General features: G+C 35.9%; 2 protein-coding genes and 1 long non-coding RNA gene across 4 annotated transcripts; 1 reads left to right on the forward strand and 2 right to left on the reverse strand.

The window, feature by feature from the left end:
* Positions 1-115: 115 nt before the first annotated feature.
* Positions 116-6,551, reverse strand: LOC119192330. Its single transcript, XM_037446147.1, has 13 exons — positions 6,456-6,551; positions 5,582-5,809; positions 5,050-5,264; positions 4,539-4,561; positions 4,418-4,444; positions 4,039-4,229; positions 3,445-3,624; positions 2,911-3,083; positions 2,438-2,544; positions 1,762-1,874; positions 1,356-1,452; positions 644-756; positions 116-223 (listed from the first exon to the last, which is right to left on the reverse strand). Exons 1-13 carry the CDS (start codon positions 6,549-6,551, stop codon positions 131-133), a joined length of 1,656 nt encoding a protein of 551 aa, XP_037302044.1. The 3' UTR covers positions 116-130.
* A 1,062-nt stretch (positions 6,552-7,613) lies between these two features.
* On the reverse strand, positions 7,614-16,231 carry LOC115446150 (V-type proton ATPase catalytic subunit A-like). The gene is given in 15 exon segments (XM_030172710.2): positions 7,614-8,628; positions 8,900-9,089; positions 9,274-9,410; positions 9,633-9,702; positions 9,962-10,121; positions 10,481-10,696; positions 10,891-11,037; positions 11,292-11,416; positions 11,704-11,855; positions 12,093-12,230; positions 12,461-12,640; positions 12,642-12,689; positions 13,172-13,284; positions 13,449-13,557; positions 16,081-16,231. Coding segments are annotated over 14 exon segments (1,854 nt in total). The 5' UTR covers positions 13,534-13,557; positions 16,081-16,231; the 3' UTR covers positions 7,614-8,535.
* A 1,685-nt stretch (positions 16,232-17,916) lies between these two features.
* LOC119192331 lies at positions 17,917-20,951 on the forward strand. 2 transcript variants are annotated; one of them, XR_005113622.1, is made up of 5 exons: positions 17,917-18,076; positions 18,146-18,226; positions 19,275-19,484; positions 19,829-20,129; positions 20,767-20,950. It is a non-coding gene; the product is annotated as an uncharacterized LOC119192331 (long non-coding RNA). The 2 variants fall into 2 exon arrangements; XR_005113621.1 differs by having other exon boundaries at positions 17,948-18,226; positions 20,767-20,951.
* The last annotated feature ends 592 nt before the right edge of the window (positions 20,952-21,543 follow it).

A 21,543-nucleotide genomic window follows, 5' to 3' on the forward strand; every position in this document is an offset into this window, starting at 1 on the left:
CACGTGGACCACAGGCAAAATCTAGTATGATATATGAGGCAAGACTATCAACGCATCAAATACTAATCCCGAGCAATACGTGTTTTTTTATAAAAATAAGAGATATGCGTTCAGAATGTCCAAAATATATTTAATCCAAACTCACCTTATCTCTCAGCCCGTCCTGAACTTCATCACGATCGGCTTTCTGCTCGCGCAACATTTCCACGCACTCCACCAGACTCTACACAAATACAAATTATATCGTGGACTAAAATCTAAATATGTCCTCAGGTTTTGAAATAAAACTATTTTTCGGATTTTATCGTGGTTTCTATATTATGATTTTTCCCCACGTTTCGAAGACTGCAGCCTACATAATCACGGGGGAGGGCTATTGGTCACCCGAAAAGTCAGTTACTATATCTATTTAAATTTTATCAATATACCAAGAAACTTAGAGAAAAAATTAAAATATAAATAATAATAATATCAGCCCTGTATTATATACTTGCCCACTACTGCAACTAGGCTATCGTCGCTTTTACTAAAATATAAAAGCCGCGATAAAATCTAATCTAATTTAATTTTGACGTCTAACATTCTCCTAAACATCATCATCAGAACTCATCACATTATATATGTTTAAAAAATATAAACGCACGTGCAATTCGTCGCCGAGCTGTTTCTGGAACGACGAGAGCGCCTGGTGTTCGTGTAGGACGGCGTCCAGCTCCACCACCAGCAGGTCATACCTCTCCGTCAGCTCCATCACAGCTGGAGAGAAACCCAACACAATACAGTTTCACAATAATATATGGCATAATAGTTCGGGGATCGGTTCGACAGTGTGGATTGGTCGTTGCCTTGTAACTTCATTGATTATATATTATTAAACATTGCTATACTATAGCATACCGTAGAAACTATGGGCGTTTATCATCATATCATACCGTGGCGAGGATTTTTATGTAATTGGTCAGGCTGGAGCAGGAATATATAAATTCTCGACAAGTTGTGGTAAAATGAGGATCTAATATCTTGTACTAAGAACTTATAAAATGAAAAGCAAAAATGGGGTCTCCAAAGCAGGTATTTTATATTCTATTCTGTTTCCGTTTATAATGTGTTAAGTACTTGCGTATATAATAATATCTTCAAAATATTTTGCGTAGGAAGACGTGCAATGAAACTCACGTAAAACGAGCCTGATTTTTATGACGACGGTAGATCGAGAACAGGCCGGTCGCACTATCCTCGACTCCTTTATAAATATTTCTATACTACATTATAAATTATAGGTACGTATATATCAGTTACTTGCTAGTTTGTCTTTTCAAATAAAAATAATGCAAATTCTTATAAGCAATACGAACCAGCAGTCTCGGAATTCCCTCCGGCCTGACTGAGCTGCGCCATACCAGCCTTCAGTTCGCTCCTCATCTGACTCATCTGGTCTTTAAAGCCTGTCATCTATAATCATTATTAGAACCATTTTAATAATAGTGGAGTTTACAAGACAACCGAACAATGAACAGCCTCCAAGGTACAGCAGATGATTATTATTACTATTTTATTTTATGCATTTTCAGGAAAAACATAGGACAATAAATATTACATTTACAAATTAACAATACGAATTTGATAGGTACATAATGAAATAAACACCAATACAATGAACTGTGGAACAAAATACTACAGATTTAATCTCAACCACGAGTTCAATATAGAAAGGTCTACATTTATTTATTTCTGATAACACATCGTAATTGTATTCTGTACCTGAGTGGTAAGTCCAGTGTCGAATCCATTTAACTGATCAGCATAATCATTGACAAGGGAGTACAGTGTGGAGATCCGCGAATTTAACTTCACTGCCACATCTAACTTCTCAGCTAATAACGCAAAATGTCGTTAAAACAAAGTCTACTGGTGGTAGGATATATTAGGTACAAGGTGTTAAAACCCGCCATAGTGACATACGGAAGTGTGTCGCGTTCAAGGATCAGCCTGTGTATATCCGATTCCAACAGGCCGGCATAATGGTGTCGATTGTAGAGGGGCAATCATCTCACGTCACTCGTCTCGAATTTCTATTGGATCCCATTCCACGTACCATACAGTGCAGTGGGGTCACTTTGCCCGTACAAATTCGTTAAATATTAACATTTTTTGTATAATTTGTAGGTTGATAGTTACATTTGATTATAACTGGCTCCATTTTTAGCGTGTATACTGCGTTACAGTATAGCCCAAGTTAATCATTATGTCAAGGTCCATCCTACTCAATAAAACTACGTTTTAAAAGCTTAGATTGGCAAGACAGCAAACTACATTTGCCATGGTAAGTGACAGGAGTGGTAAAGATTTTAAAATTTTACCACTCCCGATTCTTCTTCAATAAAGTATCTAAATAAATTTGGAAAGGAAATCTAAGAATATTTATCCGTAAACTCACCAACTCCTCTGGCGGTAGTGGAAGCGTTTTCTGCAGCAGTAGTGGCTTTCCCGGTCATTAAAGTTATTGCCTTGCTCAGATCTTCTTTCAGAGCATGAAGGGCGTCGCTATAAATATAATTTATTGGGATAAAATAAAAACTGTACAAGTTCCGTCCATTTTGAAAAGAAATTTATAGATGTCTGTTTATTGCTTTCGCCCCTCCTAATTTTGTTACAGCTCTTTTCCTGTTTCCCTTTTCTTCTTTCTATTGAGATATACTTATTCTTAATTTGTTAAACATTAACCCTTTAATATCCTTTTTGTCCTTCCTAGTATATTTTCACATTTCTCTTCCTTCTATTTTTCCTACCATAATACTGTGTCTCTAATATTCCATTTTGCCAATACAAGTTTTTAGATACATTAACACTCTCACTAATTTAAACCTGTGTACTAAGGCTATCCTATAAGTAAATAAAACGTCAACTGACTCCATTTCCCTGTGTGACACTGGCGGCATGGGAACCATCTTGGAAGCCGAGGATGTTTCGGAGCCAGCGTGCTTCACAGAGCCTGCGTCTATGTCACGTCTGGCCGTCGAACGAGACGACATCGCCTCTATCGCGACCGATTTTCGACCAGCAGACGGTCGGGATCTCATCGACTAGAAAATATACAGAATCATGTCACATAGACAACAATAATTAATAAAGTTGGTCTATGGTCATGCCTCTATTGGCGGCAACACTGGCAGCCATTGCTTCCTGCTCTCTTCGGTACCCCTTTTTATCAAGAATTAGACCAATCACGAGCGTAGTCAAGACGTGAGTCTTGAGCACACTCGTGATTGGTCTGATTTGGTCAATTGATGTATATAATTATTATTAATCTCCTGCATCTGGTGATCCCGCATATGATGTGCAGATAAAGTATTGACCGACGTGAGAAGATCGTCCTTTACTAGTCGACACAATTATGCCGGCCCGTTCTGTTGCTTTTATCTTTAATCCAATAATAAAACCAACCATTTCCTCGCCCTCTTCGCCTTCCATCCCTGCCGCCGCTGCGACCTCATCGACCTCGGCCCTCACTTCCTCCACCATTTCCACCAGCTCCTCAGGTATGGCCCCCGCGGCTGCTAGTTGCGTGAGCAGATCAGCCATGCGCCCGATCGCCTGTTCAGCTGCCTTAATTCGCGCTGTCACCTTTTAGACATGCAACAATGACAACCAAGATGTTCAGCAACACTTTTATAATAATTATATTATAAACACAATTCACGCCATTAACCTCGAAGAGGTCGGCAGAGGTGTAACACACACACAGTGTGTGAGTGTACACACTTTTCGCCTTGTGTATTTTGGCTATTGATGTGATACGAAGCGATAGCAATAGCATTTGAACCCAAGACCTCATAACGATAGTTGTACCGTGCACGCCGCACAACTACACCACAGAGGCAATAAGACAATAATAATCATTTTCATGGTAATATACTCCTTATAAGCATGTTGGTTTTTATGGACGAAAGAGATCACTGAACATCAAATGATTTACTTCCATTTACCGAAGTACGTTAAAAAAACACTATTGAAAAAATTATAGGTTAAAAGACACACCTGCATTGCTTGCATGATATCAGTGAGGGAAGCCGTGCCGTTGGCGATGTCTTCCATCAGCTTCTTGTTGTCGGGGAACTCGGGCGACGGCAGCGGACCGGTCAACGTCTTCAGATGATTCACGGCCGACTCCAGCAGCTCGAACTGAGAGACGGTCACCACCTCGATACTGCCCACTCGAGTGTGTGAATCTGGTTACAAAAAGCTCACAAGGGTTTTTTTCAGTTATACCATGTTTTTATTCTTCTACTACTGTGCTTCCTTAATGGGATGCAACAAAGAAATGTGCACAATAAGATTTCGTGCATAATCGTGAGCAAATGCTAGCAATATAACTTCGGGACTTATACCTTCTCCTTAATAAGTCAATATAACTCACCCGTTCTTGTTGTGGGGCCTTTTTCAACTGAAAATCAGAAAGTATTTGAAATCGGTGCCTTCACTTATCATAATATTTTCAATTTGATATTAATCGATGTTTTATATTTACCGACTAATACTTTTTCCTTGTGTCGTTCTTGTTCTGTAAGAATTCAATCAGGTTCAGCAATTTTACTACAACTATAAAAAAATATAAACAATTCTCAATTATCTAAATACCTGATATAGCAATACTTGTTCCAGATCCTTTACGGCCTCTTCCCTTTTCTTTCTGCGATTTAAATAACATAGTAATTATTATATTGGCCTACTGCTGACACGAGCTTGTTTTTCAATACAAGAAATCAAGTCCATCGCCATTATACTAATAAAGTGACTGGTTGGTAGCCATCATATTTTTTTTTATCTACGTGAGTTTCATGTCCGTATTTTTCCTTTGCCGTCAAAGTGTTAGAGGGCGACAAAACAACGAGGACCTTGAAACACTTGGTAAACAGTTACAATGTTCTCCTAGATAACACAAATTTTGATTAAGTACCTTATTTTGTTCATAAACTGATAATTTAATTTAAAACAATTAAAAAATATATGTGTATTTGTTTTTCAAATATGGTTTTTGACAAAACTCACCGTCCCTTTTGCGGCGTCCCGTTCCGCCTTCGCTGCAGCTTTTTTCGGCCTTTTTCTTTTTCTTTCTGTTCCTTTTTTTCTGCCTTCTCACGTTCCTTAGCGGCGGCTTTGTCAGCTTTTTCATGTTCTTTTGCAGACTTTTCCCTTTCCTTGGAAGCCGCTCTCTCTTCCTTATCTTTGGAAGATTCTCTTCCTGCCTTGTGTCTATGTTTATCCTTTAAAATAATAATATTTAAGTATGTAATACCTAGAATCTTCAATTAAACAAATTAATAATAAGTAAAAAAACAGAAATTTGTGAGTTCGATTAATTCTAAAACACATCTGAGTTGTCCCAAAATTAAATCCGTATGACGTATAACAAAAATCCCACACCTTATTACATTGTTGAAGACTCAATAGCAAGTGCATATTTAATTGCACATATTATAGTAAAATCCTAGGTTTCAAAAGCGACATATTCCGTGTTATCCACAAAATAAAATAAAATCGTCTATATATCTTCTGACAAACTCTCTAAATTAAACCCTACCTTCTTCCCCCCATGTTCCTCGTGTTCCTCAATCCCCTCCATGTGGACCCTCCCGCGCGCCGACGAGCCGGGACTCTTAGAGCTCTCTGTCGACTCTTCTTCCCTCTTGTGCTCTCTTAGCTCGTCCGCTTCGCTTATTCTAATCTCCACTTGAGTTTCGAGCATACGTAAATTCCTCGCTAGGATATGCAGCACCATTTGCACTAGTTTAAAATTGACTACGTTTTTCTGGAACCGAAATAACATGGTATGAAGTAAGATAATAAGTATCTTCGAGTATCCTTACAGAATAGTACATTCAGAACAATGATATTATTAATTATTATATCATGTCTCATGTCTTCACCTATGCGAAAAGCCTTTTCCTCTACAAGTCTTTAAAATTGCAGATTTGTAGCACCACCTAAATGACAATCTATATTTTTTTATATTTTCATACCAGCAAATTACCGGGTTAAAAACTAGCCTATGTGTTAATTCAGGGACTGTTTCATTTGTTGGCTTAATTTCATTTAAATCCGTTTAGCTGTTTTTGAATTACTTTTAACAAACACACAAGCTGAGATAGATATCTATCTTAGCTTATGTGTTTGCTGATCATAGATATTTATAATGATTTTCATATTGGGAAACTTCCCTCAAAGCCAAGACGTACGCGAATGGTGTTATCTTCTCTTTCTAGTATATTAAAATTGACACAATATACTCCAACGTATGGCTCCCAGACATGAGTAATTGTTTAGTATTCAGTACCGTAACTAGACCTTGGAGGGGCACAGAAATTACCCACTATGAGCTGTTATAGCAACTCACACCTGGCGTATAGAATAGTTACGGTACTCTTGGTATCTATAGGTACTAATAGAGTACTGACATCAGCCGGCCCCATGGCCATGTTGATTAAGTCTTCCACCTTCACCAGTAGCAGGTTGTCGCTCATGTTGGGCTCGTCTACACGCCGGCGCACCATGTTGAACGGTTTGTTTTCAAATTATTATTTTGTAAATATCAATGGCTCCAAAACACGGAATATCTTGATCTCTCTAAAAACAATGTAATTATTTTGAGAGTTTGACTCAAAGAGAATTATAAAATATATGGAAAGTTTGACTGATCTTTGATCTTCTGTCAGAATTTACTGGCCAGCAACATTGAGTGCCTCTTAGTTTTTTTTTTTTTACAAATTTTATTTCTCTTGCAATATTTGTATGTATGTTCGGGTAAAATCTTGCAATTCATTTTTAAAGCAGTTATCCTCAACTGATTGAGATGAAATTTTGCATACACGCACACTTATAATACGGATATCAAAAACTGACATCTTTGTGCAATCCTTCGAAGAAATGGTGTATTCTGAGAATGTATAACTGCCCGACTAGACGGTAAGACAGCGGCTTTGTGTTTCGGCTAATATCATGTTGTCTCTATTGTAGGAGGGACCCACAAAAGTTAACTGTTGGCGATATAAAAAAAAATCGGTCTGAAATTCTGTTATCCTGGCGTTTCTAGTCACGGATTATAATTTTGGATCGACTTTTTCGGATAAATCTTGCAACAGCATTTTAATAACAAAAATATATATATATAATCATAGTAAATAAAACATTAAAAAACAGCATTAATTTAGATGCTCATTATAAGAAAAAGAAACAAACTTAGTAGAGATAAAAGCTTCTGGCCAGATTTACTTGTGTAGAAAATACAATAATCATCTTAAACTTGATGTTTAACTTGATTAAAAGTAAATCAAGCGATAGGTTTTTATCTCTACAAAGTTTAAAATAAAGTTAAATTCGATTAACAGTATTTATTTTTCTATTTAGAGCATTTAATTTTGTAGCTGATCAACTAGTAACCTCTGTCCTAAACATATTGCCCAATTATGAACCTTTTTCAAAAATCCCTATTTTATAGTAGTTGAACTCATGGAGGAGGAAATATTTTGAAAATCATCTAGCTGTCCGGGTTGTTCTTGCGCTTGCAATCATTTTTTCTTTGACTGATTTTCGTTTTAAATTAAATAATACAACAATATGTTTACAATATTTTATTATTATTTATAATAATTTCTCAACACGTAACGTCACAGAATTTCAAACAGCGAGTAGACATATTAGTGCGGACTATTGTTACTGCGTACTCGTACGCATTACATTAATACTGAATGAACATCCATATTAAGCGTAAAAAGCTCTCGAAAACAACAAACGTTTTGAATTCTATATTTCTAACAACAACGTGGAATGCAAGAGGATATTTGATTATAAATCACGGTTTACCGATCGATATAGTACATAAATAGATTTCATAAAACAACTAAACGCCGTAACGGCCCGCGGGCTAGAACAGCGAACCTGTTATATATTTACAATAGATTGGGCGAACTTTATAAACACCAACCCAGGTCCAAACATTCGGACTACCGCCACTGTGACGACTGTGTTTGAACTGCTATTTCAAATAACGGAGAATTGTTAGTCGGCCTTATTGTGCCGTTTACAAGCCACGCCCTTTGTAGGCTTTCGCGCTGTCGGAGTTCTAGCCCGCGACACCATCCTCTGGAATCGATGTTGTAATATATTTAACACTACATAATTACTATAACAACACGACCGCCCACGAACTGCGCCTGCGCACAGACCCGTTTAAACAACGCTGTTATTACGATATATGCGTGTGTCATAACGCATACCTCGCTAACAGCACCGCCTTAACGACGCCCGACACTCGATAATATCGATAAAATGCAAAACACTCCAGACTCGAAAAAACTGTCTCAAAACGCTCCGGACGTGAATAGAATACGAAAACATATATCCTCATATTAATCAATAAATTATAATAAAAATGACAACATGAAAACAAGTCGATAAAGATGTCCTCTCGGCTGCGGAGGATGTCGCGGCGCGGCTCGTGGGCGCTCCCTACTGTACTGTACTGTAGTACGGCTGTGCTTAGTCCTCGAGGTTACGGAAGGCGGCGGACATATCCTCCAACAGCTGGTCGAAATCTGCCTTGATCTTGGCCTCGCCGTCTTTCACTGGGTCCTGAGCAGAAAAAAATATATATCACACAACAGATACTTTCGTACTTTATTACAACTGATGTTAAACAGTGTGACACGTAGTCACATTAGATTCCTAGCTAAACGCCACAATTATTTCGCCCTGCTTACTGGATGTTAATGTCCCAGGAGTGCGACTCGATGGCACAACCCACTAAAACGAGCCGACTCATTTCCATATCTACAGTCGCTATTGGGTTTTATTTGTAGCCATTATAAATACTAGGAGATATTTGTAGTAATAATGTCCATACCTTGAACTTCATGGAGGAGAGTTGGTAGAGCACGTTGCCCATGGCGTCGCGGATCACGTTCCACGTGACCTTGTTGTCGGACTGGGCCGTGGACTCCACCGCGTGCCGCGACATGTCGTAGAACGAGATGATGTTCTTAAGCATTCCCACGGTCTTGTAGAACGGACAGAATCGATCGTATGACGAGTAGCTGCACAAACATACAATTTATTAGTATTTAGTAATATAAAAATCCGATGCAAAACAATAGATAAAAGATATTCCGACAATGAAGATTCAATATCGACAAAAAATTACAAATAAATACGTGTTTAATAACAATATGTATACTGTACAGGGTGATACAAAAATATTCTATTGGCACGCTAATTCACCTGTTCTGTTGCAAGAAGTCGTCCTTAAGCAGTTTGGCGACCTCGAGGGTGATCTTGTCGGTCTCGGCGAGCGAGGCTTTACCGACCAGCTGCACGATTTCTGACAGGTCCTCTTCCTCCTGCAGGATCTCCTTGACCTGGACAATTACAATAAACACGTGACGTTTTTAAGTTTGCTGGAAATTTTACGTAATTGATATAACCTGGTAAGAAAACAAATTAGTCAAAACTGAAATGGGTGTTGGTAAGTAGTTTTTCTTTTATTATCTAGATGAATTGCCTAAGAACGTCCAATAAATCTCTAATCTTTGTTCCGAAACCGTTACTATATAGTGTCGAATATAGTATTTATATCTTACCTTAGTCCTAAGGGGCACGAATTCGGGGTAGTTCTTCTCATAAAAGTCATCCAAAGCACGCATGTACTTGCTGTCAAAAAAATGAAGCGGTTAACAACTTTAATACAATTAAATATACCCCTAAAAACAAACATACACTTAACTCCCGAATAGATAAGATACGATATAAACAGTCGAGTTTAATTCTTAGCTAACTTATTACCATTTCTCATTTCGAACAAATCGAAAGATTTAATTCAATTGAATATTTCAATATCAATTGTTTCGGTTCTATCTTTAGACTTCACACAATGTTATATAATGACATTAAACATAAAAACAAATATAACCTGTAAGAGATAAGCCAGTTGATGGAGGGGAAGTGCTTCCTCTGCGCGAGTTTCTTGTCGAGACCCCAGAACACCTGCACGATACCCAGCGTGGCCGCCGTCACGGGGTCCGAGAAGTCACCTCCGGGCGGCGACACGGCACCCACGATGGACACCGAACCTGCGAACACACATGCACGTTACAGCTTGCCAACTAACTTTATATTTAAAATATTGTGTATGAAATACCTGTGGTTATATTACAGCGCGGTGCATGCGCATGACACACGAGAATGTATATACCGCCATCCAAAATAATATATACAGGGTGTTTTTAAAAATTATTACAATATTCTGATTGATTGATTTATAATATAATATCATAATGGCAAAATCATTACTAACTATTTTTGAGGAAATTTTACTTTAACATATTTCAATATTTTATATACCTAAGCACCAAGCTTAAACTGACTCATTTTGGAAATACATATATATTTGAAACAATTTTTCACTTGTTAAAAAAATAAAGATACTGACCTTCCCTGTCAGGGTTTCCGAGACACTTGACTCTACCGGCACGCTCGTAGAAGGAGGCCAGACGGGCTCCCAGGTACGCAGGGTAACCGGAATCGGCAGGCATCTCAGCTAGACGACCTGAGATCTCACGAAGAGCCTCGGCCCAACGGGAGGTCGAGTCAGCCATCATGGACACGTTGTAACCCATGTCACGGAAGTACTCGGAAAGGGTGATTCCTGGTGGAGAAATATTACTTGTATATTAAGTGTTAAAAATGAAGGAATATTGATCGAATTCAAAGCAATTTATATTTTTTTAAATATGCTAACAATACACAAAAACCAGATAATTTCTACTAAATTAAAAAATCCTATTAAATTATGGCAACATTTAAAAATTCTATTGGCTGTTATAAATAGTGTGTACACACCTGTGTAGATGGAAGCCTCACGGGCAGCGACAGGCATGTTGGATGTGTTGGCGACGAGGGCGGTACGCTTCATGATGGACTCCGTCACACCCTCAATCTCCACCGTCAGCTCAGGGAAGTCACGCAGTACCTCAGACATCTCGTTACCTGCGTGATCATTACACTTACAATGTAGTTTCCTCTAAAATATTCCCTTTCGAGGGGATCTGAGGTTATTTGAGTTTTAAAATCACGATATTTTGTTATTTACCTATTACCAATAGACTACAAGATCTAATATTTTAAAATATTTTACATCACAAGTATGTTGTCACTTTATTGATAAGGTAAATCATCATAAATCAAATGTAAACAATATAATCCCCATTGTAGTGTAATCTACATTACAATATGTTACGTACCACGCTCTCCGCAACCCACGTAGATGATGACGTCAGAGTTGGAGTACTTGGACAGCGCCTGTGAGATGACAGTCTTGCCGCAACCGAAGGCTCCGGGGATGGCAGTGGTACCGCCCTGGACACAGCTACACAACAACAAAAAATGTTGAAATATATTTTAGTATTATTGAGTTTATAAAAATGATTATAATAATTTTAATTTTTTTAAAGTAATTATGCAATCTCCCCTGAGACTGAAAAATCTATGGAGATATTAGAGGTGGTGTTTAAATCGTCTTTTAGTCCTTATATATTTAAATGGCATAAGGGTAAAATCTAACCAAAATGGTCCTTCGAGCCGGATATAATCATTGTCGTATATCAAACTATAGATTTAATTTGATCTTTTCGGGAATATAATGATAATACTAACGGGAAGAGGGAGTCGAGTACTCTCTGTCCAGTGAGCAGCGGGTGGTTGGCGGGGAGCTTCTCGGTGACGGGACGGGGCTGACGCACGGGCCACACCTGCAACATCGTGTACTGCGCCTTCTCGCCGTCGAACTCTGTCTCCAACACTACATCCTGTGGAGTACACGTCGTATTATATCTCAAGATTTATACACAATATAAGTACAATTGTTATCATTTGCCAATAAAAATTGCACATCTTTGAAATTAGCTTTAGAAGGTTCACCCGTATTCGGGATCAATTACATAACTATGATGTCAGCTAATCCTTAAGGCTCTATAATTCTATTTGTAAACAATAAATAAAATTAATTATATTAGCAGAAGTAATTATGATTTGTATATACTCACAGTGACTTTGTAGTTGCCGGCGGGCGCGATGTAGGTGACGGTACCCTTGGCGCGCGGCGGCATCAACATCTTGTGCTTCACGAGCGTGTTCTCGTGCACGATACCGTACAGGTCTCCGCCGGTGATGTGGGAGCCGACCTACACCACCATATACATTTAACTACATTGTTATAATCATTTTGGAATTCATTTTACATGTTACATTGATATACCATATGTCATAGTACTGTATTATATAATGTAAAAAAAAACAAATCAGATCTTATTCATTGCAAATTTAAATATAAATTTAACTAGTCTCGAAAACAATTCAAATGTTACAAAACACGTCCAAAGTTACTTTTATCTTTCTGGGTTGTAGTAATCACCTTAACATTGAGGGGGTTGAATTCCCAGTCGACCTCCCTGGCGAGCGAGGGCACGTTCACACCCTTGGGGATGTAGATGGACTGTGTGAGCTCGTTGATGTCCTTCAGTGGACGCTGGATACCGTCAAAGATGGAGCCCAGGATACCGGGGCCGAGTTCCACGGACAAGGGCTTGCCGGTCACGCAGCACAGGGTCACCGACTGTGACACCTGAGGTCTCCTCGTATACCTGGAGAAAAGCAATGGTTATAGCCTGTGATGCACCTTAAATAAACTATGTAAAAATATACTGGAACTAAACAATTAGGATAGACTTTATTTAGAATAGACATTTCTCAATGTACAAATTGGAATATGCAGTCTGTACTTCTTTGTTCATCAATAGTTAATTGTGTAAACCTAGTGTCATTATAATGTCAAATAACATACTCTAGACTCCCTAATTACACCCTCAATTTGGGAAAATATTTTCATTCTCATCCCATACCTATGTTTTGCCCGAAAGCAAAAATACATGATATCTATGTACATTGCACAGCATACCCAAGGAACACAACCTTTAGAATGTCCTATATTTTGACGTTATACAAGTTTGTATTGACATTGTGTTACTAAAGGAAACCACATAGTTACTTCATCAAATAGCACTTAATAAGTAATAATAAAAAAATGTGGGTTTCACAAAATAAACAGCAAAGTCATGGTGTTTACCTGGATGGTGGCCATGTCACCCTCAAGACGGATGATTTCTCCCACCAGCTCGTTGTAACCGACGCGCACCAGCTCGTACATAGCGGATCCGGACATCTTCTCCGCTGTTACGACTGCACCACAAACACCACACATTGGTATAACGAAAGGTCAATATTGGATTTTAATTACTCAATATAGGAATAAGGACCTTATGATATATGTATTAAAGAACCAAGCCATTGTCTTTTATTAACAACATAATAAGATTCAAATATAATTAAGAGCTGTTACGTACCAGGACCGGACACGGCGAACACGTATCCGAACCTCTCCTCATTCTCCTCATTGGCGATCGTCTTCAAACCGCCTTTGCTCGCCATTTTGTACTATCTGTGTGTCCTGTTCTGTGAAATACGTATGATCATTAGTATCCAATAACGAATCCATCAGACTGCTGGTAATATTGTTTCTGATACTGCCAATTTGTGCCATGTTCATGCCTTCATTTATTATCTGTTATTTCATTGCATAATTACAAACCTTAATAAGAACAGTTCAGAAATATTATTAACGTTTGCTGTAAAATTTTGGTGTATTTTGGGACCTTTTATAAAGAGTTAAGATATATTTTATAAAATATTCATTATGGACAAGACACTACACAGGTTTTTAAAATATTTTTTTTCATGTATTATAACAAATTAATATGATATACTTTCACTACACAATGAAAAATAATTTTATTAACATGTAGATTAACACAACAATTACCCACAAATCACAAAAAAAAAATTGAAATATTCCACACAAAAACAAAACTTTCTATAGTTTTATGCACTGTCTGGTTACATAACCTACCTACACTTTATCCAGCAGCGCGCACACGCGACTGAAGCCACAGAGGCTGTAGATCAGCTGACTACATTATCAGCTGATAACTATTATCAATCAATGTCACAGTGAATGGAGAAATTTACAATATCTATGATTTTTTATGATATATTGAGGTCTTTAACATATTTTTGTTATATTTTAGGCCACTGATTATTTTGATGGCAATATTTTTATGTGATATGTAATTTTCGATTCAATGTGTAGTGTTAAATTTATGGCTCATAGAAGCATTAAAAAATCAACATAATTTCACTTTATTGTTGTAATCAAAAACCATGGCCCTACATTTTGACAATATAACACAATTAACAATAATTTATATTTGCGTCAATACTCTCAATTTATTTAAACAAAACAAAATAATAAAACACTATAAACAATTCATTATTGCTACTAGGAGGTAAGAAGATATTATATCTTTGGTTTCATTATAATGTATTTTTTTTACAAATTTTTTGTCCAATGGGCATTTTTAATCCATCATGAACTTTTTTTGAGCGGGCTGTTTTCAACACTCCTATAAGTTATATTTATTATGGAAAATATGTTTCTCTGTTTTATAGAGACAACATTCTAGTTATTTATATCCACATAAAAATGTTTGATGCTCTCAATTCCGATGAAACAAACAAATATAACATAATCCAGCTTCCAAATTTATTTAATAGTAATAATAACAGCCCTGTATTATATACTTGCCCACTGCTGAGCATGGGCCTCCTCTACTAATGAGAGGGATTAGGCCTTAGTCCACCACGCTGGCCTAGTGCGGATTGGTAGATTTCACACACCTTCGAAATTCCTATAGAGAACTTCTCAGCTGTGCAGGTTTCCTCACAATGTTTTCCTTCACTGTCAAATTTATTTACTTATATTTTTTTTAATGCAAACATGGAATTGATGCCACTAGTGTTAAAGGCATCCAGAGACTATGGAAACCATTTCAGGTCTTGTTAGCGGCACACTTAGCAGAACAAATAATAAAAAATATATTTCATGCATGCATTAAGTAAATGCAAAAACCAATTTTCCTTCATGACAATATTTTAGATGATACAAACATATACTTATAATTGTCTTAAAGTCCAAAACTGACCTATGTGCAGTATGTCAAGATCCATTAATAAATGTTCTTATTGTTGTGTATTTTTTACTTTGGGCATAGTAACTTAAATTTAGTTTTCACATAGGATTTGTCTTTGGTTAGATTTTGGTAATATCTATATTAATATTTAAAAATGTTTTCCTATTGGAGAATTCCTAACTTAGGCTCTATTGACAGTAATATTCTTTCCATGATTTTTGCTTATGAAAATCTTGAGCGAGTATTTTGTGTAAAATAATAAGATAATTTACAATGTTGGCTAGAATTTTATAATGTATTCATTAAAATATTCTTCTAAAGGGAAGGTAGGGTGGTCCATGATCAGCAGCTCACAGTGCATAATTAAAATATATCAAAAACTTCATATCTATAGTCACATGATTACGCAGATACGAAAAAGTAAATTCATCTGCCGGTTAGGTGCCAATTACGTCTTATAAGACCCTACATTATTTATAGTTAGTAAGTATAGTCCATTGTTCTAATTACAAGTCAAATGAAGATATCTTACGGAACTATACTGCAGAATAATATATTACCCAAGAATAATCCTCGGGAACTCAAATCAACGTCCTTTCATGATTTATTCTATGAAAAGGAGTGTTTTTTCGGTCACATGATAAAATGGGCGTAAGGTGAATGAATACTAAGAGAAAACAAGAAATATCTACTAATAATTATATAAGTTAATACATATACACATTTTATGCACTATCCATGCAAATTTTAAGATGAAAATTACCTAAAATCTGCAAATTCTAATGACATTACATGGCAACGAAGTTAGAACGAAGAAGGCAGAATCAGCAACAATCTTACCGAAAATAAACCAAAATTATAACGCGTTCACGGTGATGAAACACATACACCAACAATACAGAATAAATAGTCAGCGAATTCTTATTAGAAAATATAAAAATGAACTCACGAGACGAGAAAGATGGATGAGACGAACCGAGAATGGCGGAATATCACAACTTATCACAAGACCAATGATAAAAATTAAGTCAGCTGACCTAGCTCTATGCCTTATTGTCTGTGATACGCCAAAATCATTGATTTTTGTACAGTGGGTAAAACAAAACTGTTGTTAAAGCATTCTTTCACTATTTGAATTCATACCCTATTGTTCAGACATAAGGACTATAATATCAACAACATATTACAACTTAAAGACAAATTACTTATACCTCCGAATTGTTTATGGCTGAAACAACTCACGCTCTTCGTCTTGTTTATGGTTTATATCAGTTCAAACTTCAATTTGCTTTTTCATATTTTCCAAAAATAAGTACATACATAATTTTATTAATAATAATTAATATTATTCTATTATTTTCGGAATACATTTAGCATACATTACATCATAATATTTTCATAAATTATCAACGGGTTGATTCCAACTTCGAACCTTCCAACCACAAATGTTCAAAATAAAAGTTACATGTAGAAGCATGTAGGCCTAGTAATTTTATTAGAATCATGAGCTAGATTAATAAAAATCAATCAATAATACAAAAGTTAAAATAATAATATAATAGCAACTTCACAAAATAACATTGAAGGGAATAGCATTCCTAATTTAATAGAGACAAGTCCATCTCCATACATAGATCTCCATATATAAATAATAGTACCAAGCAGCTTTCTCACTCAACTAAAGTCTAGTTTTAAATACCATATTTTTCATTACTAGTTTACTATCACAATTCGACAGTAATGATTACACCTATTTTCAATAACAGTTTCTTTGTTGTTCGGTAACTGTTTTAATGAAGCTTTATGCTCTTTAGTGCGATTATGCAAAAGGGAGTGACATTGCTGATCCGCCAAGTCTGCCGTGCAACCAATAATATTTTAGCCCTTGTAGGCAATGACTACATGAGTGATTCTACAAGACGCTGGTTTGAGCTGCACAAACTGGTGGATCAGTGAATCGTCCGTTGTATGAGTTACTAACATACCTATAAGAATTGTAATATACTCAAATTATGGGTGATTGTAGTTAAATTAAATTTATTATTTATTTTATAATAAATTTACTTAATTAAATTTAATCTGCAATCAAGGTAAGATAGCACCTGTAACTCTATTAAAGTGCAGTATGCGCCCGACGCGACGCCGCGCCGGAGCGATTTACTTTTGCATTGAGAGTATTTTCAACTATTATTCTTGCCTTTCCTAGTTCTACGTAAAGCAATTTAAATATTTTTTCATAGATTATTATGATAATATTTTTAGAAACCCTATGTTCGAATTTTGTAAAAACTAAATACATTGATGATAGTATATACGACCCTCTGATACATAGATCAAGCAACGGGTCCCTAAGGTATTCTTATCTATTTTAGTTTACAAAAATACAGTTAACCACCAAAAGTAAGCATTTTTAAAACTGTTTGTAATGTGTCAGTCATGTATTGAAGCCGGCGCGGCAGTTAGTGCGGCACTGGGATACGACATAGTGTCATAGTCTAGACATAGCCTTAATATTTTCCATTATTTACTTACTATGGAATTAATCAATTAATATAATATGTTTACTAACCTCATGGGTCTATTTTGCCGTTGCGACCTTTCGCAAATGTTTGAATGTTATATCATTCATGCTATTTCTGTAAAGTAATTTTATGAAGCACGTACGCACGCACATTCATAAAACAAAGCTGTATACCTTAGATTTCCTTAGTGTACGTTTACAAAAGAATAAACCTTAAAAAACAAAAACGAAAAAGTTACGCTTTCGACGGGGAAATAACGGCCCTTGCATTTTGTGACCGTAATCTTCTTTGTTTTGTATCATTTTAACAAAATCACCCATTGCCCACCTAAAATCAGTATTCGATAACACAAAACTATTTTGAGGTGTCCAAATCGAAGTTATGTTTATAGCAACACAAGTTGAGTTTATTTTTGTGGTAGATGTACGTACGCAGTGTCTCAAGTGATAGTTTCGACGATGTTTAATATTCTAAAGAAATAAGCTTTTTCAGGTGTAATAAGGACGTTAGTTTGAGTAAATCTTTGTCTTGGCTCCTGCGACACGGGGCCGTTAAAGAAGGCTTACGAATAAGGTACGCAAATAATGCTACGTGGTTCGCTAGCGATGATTGGAGCGAAAAATATTTTTTAATAAAATATTTGGTATAAGTGTATTAGATTACAGTTTTCTTAATCCTATCCTCCATAAATATTTAGAAATGTAAATTATTATTGTCATCGCTCCACTAAACTTTAAAAATAGGTTATGAACGAAAGTCGAACGAGTCATTCATTACAAATGAAAGTGACACACCTATGTATGTATATGTAAATAGAAACCGTTTTGGTATTTGTTTAATTAATATTAATTTCTGTAATATGAAAATACTAATACAAGTAATTGTGAAGACGCGCCTAATTTTGGCGCCGATTGGAAGGCTTTATTCGTGTTTATAAATTTTGACAGACTGTTTATCATCTAATGCTGTGTAGTCATTGGTTTACCGTGGTAAGAAAGCTAGCAACTTTGCATAAAACTACATTCTCGGATAACTAGTAGTACAACATCTAAAATATGTTATTCTTATTATGATACAGTGAAATATACCCGTGCTGAATTTCAACTTACCTAAAGTATAGGCTACTCGTATTCGAGTATGAGTATGCATTTGCGGAAAAAAGGCCGCGTTGTTTTTTCCCGCGAATGTTTTGGTTATACATTGGTAACTATCTAGTATTATTAGGATGTTTTTTTTTTCAGAAAAAGTTTGTTACCTATGTTGTCAAAAATCTATCAATAATTGAGAGACATTAAGGATTTTTTTTATATTTATCAAATCAATAATGTTCATTAAAAAGAGTCCTGATAAAATAATGTTTCTTGATTTTCAACCTAATGCATGGGAGCCATTGAAATTCATTATCTAGAATAGCACATAGGCTATTTTTATCCCAAAAACATAGCATGACTTTTGTCCCAGATAAGCCTTTTCACGCAGACAATGCTACTAGCACAAGCTAGACCTGCATAATGTTCTTGTATTAAGACAAATGATCATTTACTATAATATCCTGAATTGAATATGGATGATAGAGTATTTATTTTTCAGTTTTTAAACACTTATAACTATCTTTTTTCAGTCCTGAAGGATACATAGAAGTTAATCAAATATTGCAGCACAAGAATTTCCGAGGGAAGTACAATCAGTTGGTTATTGAGAGGGTGGTTGCCAGCAATGATAAACAGAGGTTCAAATTAAGAGTCAATTCAAATACGCATGCATTGGAAATTAAAGCCAACCAGGGCCATACTCTAACAGTATCTGATGCGAACTAATTCCTATACTGCAGGTAAGAGTGATGAAAACTACACTTATTTATTGTGATGGTGACTTGTGATGGTATTAAATATCACACTAATAATCAAACAATAGGTTCTGTTTCTCTTAAATCAGCAAAATTCACTTAAATACAAAACAACTGGCCAAACACTTATTATGCTTTTCTCAGCACAATTTTTGTAGACATACATTAAGCATTGGAATATTTTATTTACATTATCCTCAATGTAAATTTGTGTTTAATATGAAAAAAAATATATATAATATAAATAGCATAACACTTAATGGCATTATTTGCATATACCGTTGACACATTTTGAATGGTAACTTTACTTAATTTATATACAATTCCAGCCCATATACAGCACAGTAATTCATGGAACATATTTAAAATGTTGGCCAACGATTAAAGTCAGTGGCCTGCATCGCATGCGCCGGCAACACATACACCTGGCTAAAGGCACTATCGGCGACAGCGCTGTGATCAGTGGCTTGAGAGAAAGCGCACAGGTGTACATCTACATTGATCTCCCTAAAGCCCTGGCTGATGGATTAAAGTTTTATGAATCAGAGAATGGAGTAATACTCACTGCTGGTGACCTAAAAGGATATTTGACGCCAAAATATTTCTTGAAGGCGGTTAAAGTCAGCACAGGTATGTTGATTTTTTTTTACTTAACTATTAAACATAAGACCATCTGTGAATTTACTATATAAAAGTCTCACACAGGATGTTCGTATGATAAGAAATAGCTTATATGTATGTTTAGCCTGGGATATGGTCTGCTAGTTTATAAATACGTATTCACACATTTTTATAGCCTAGTTTAGTGGCCGTTCAAGTATTAAGTAAAGCCATTTTCGACCTGTTTGTTTCTGTAATTTGGTCACATTTTACAGATTTAGATGAAATATGGTATGGAGATAATTTGAGAACCTGGAAAGAACATAGGCTTTCTATCCCGGGAAAATACATAGCGTGACATTGTAACGGAAAACTTTATCCTAGAAATACTTTTTCACGGGGGCGAAGGCGCGGGCAAAAACTAGTTTATATATATTTGGATAGAACTCTTAAATACAAGCAAATTGAAATAAACCATAAATTTTTAAAGACCTCCATTTATAAGTTTTTGTAATTATATTTTACTTAAAAATAATACTTAAACGCTTCGAAATACAAATACAAATGTTGCTACATTGAAACGCACTGCCGTTGGCACCACCAAGCTTTGGAATAGTTTTCCGGGGCACAAGTTTCCTTCCTATAATCCTGAGTTCTTCCGCCGTAGCGTGACGAAGCATCAGTAGGCCGACATAATGATGTCGAATGGCATGAGATAGCCATCTGTTACAATTCGATACTTTACCTGGACGCCATCGTGCTTACCGTCAGTTGCAGCTTTGCCATTCCAAGAATAAAAAAAAATGTAATGGTCTAAAATTTGTCTTTTAATGATTCCAAGCTCCATATTCTTCCTCACTTTATTTTCCAATAACTTTGAGGTTGGGAATTTGTTCGATATAAAGAACCAGCGCCCATACAAAAAAGCGGACATGTCCTTTGTGCCAAAAACTTTTATTACTAATCTTACATTTAATTACGCAGTTTTGCTGACTTGGCTTTGTCTTTGCATACATTTTGGCTTCATCCACCATTATTACTCTCATGCATTCTCCTTTTAAGCATTTTTTTTTACTAATAAACTCTTTAAATAAAATAACTTTTATCTAACCAATGCATTTAGAAACGAAAATGTATCTGAAATCAAACAGTTTACTTCACATAAAACTGCATTATCAACAAAAAAAATGTAAAATAAAATCAACCGTAAAAATACTAACCAATATTGACAACAAAAACAAGATAAAAATGACGCAAAGTACAGTCGAGGTATTCCCCATACAACTTAAATAAAAGGGTTGCCAACTTGCGAGAACAAAATAAAAATGACGTTCAATACAATCAAGAGATTCCCCGTAAATTATAAACGAAAAAGGGTTACCGACTTTAGGGGATTTTAATTTCCATTTAATTATTAAAATAGAAAAACCAATGTTACGTAAAT

Source organism: Manduca sexta, unplaced genomic scaffold, assembly GCF_014839805.1.
Source record: "Manduca sexta isolate Smith_Timp_Sample1 unplaced genomic scaffold, JHU_Msex_v1.0 HiC_scaffold_2625, whole genome shotgun sequence".
Taxonomy (NCBI): Eukaryota; Metazoa; Arthropoda; class Insecta; order Lepidoptera; family Sphingidae; genus Manduca; species Manduca sexta.

What these genes read in the sequence shown, in the direction of transcription:
- LOC119192330 (XM_037446147.1), bottom strand. Translation starts at nt 6,551, where the DNA reads ATGGTGCGCCGGCGTGTAGACGAGCCCAACATGAGCGACAACCTGCTA. An exon ending in ATATCATGCAAGCAATGCAG is followed by an intron (nt 3,625 to 4,038) that starts GTGTGTCTTTTA and finishes CATGTCTAAAAG; the next exon opens with GTGACAGCGCGAATTAAGGC. An exon ending in GTGTCACACAGGGAAATGGA is followed by an intron (nt 2,545 to 2,910) that starts GTCAGTTGACGT and finishes TTATATTTATAG; the next exon opens with CGACGCCCTTCATGCTCTGA.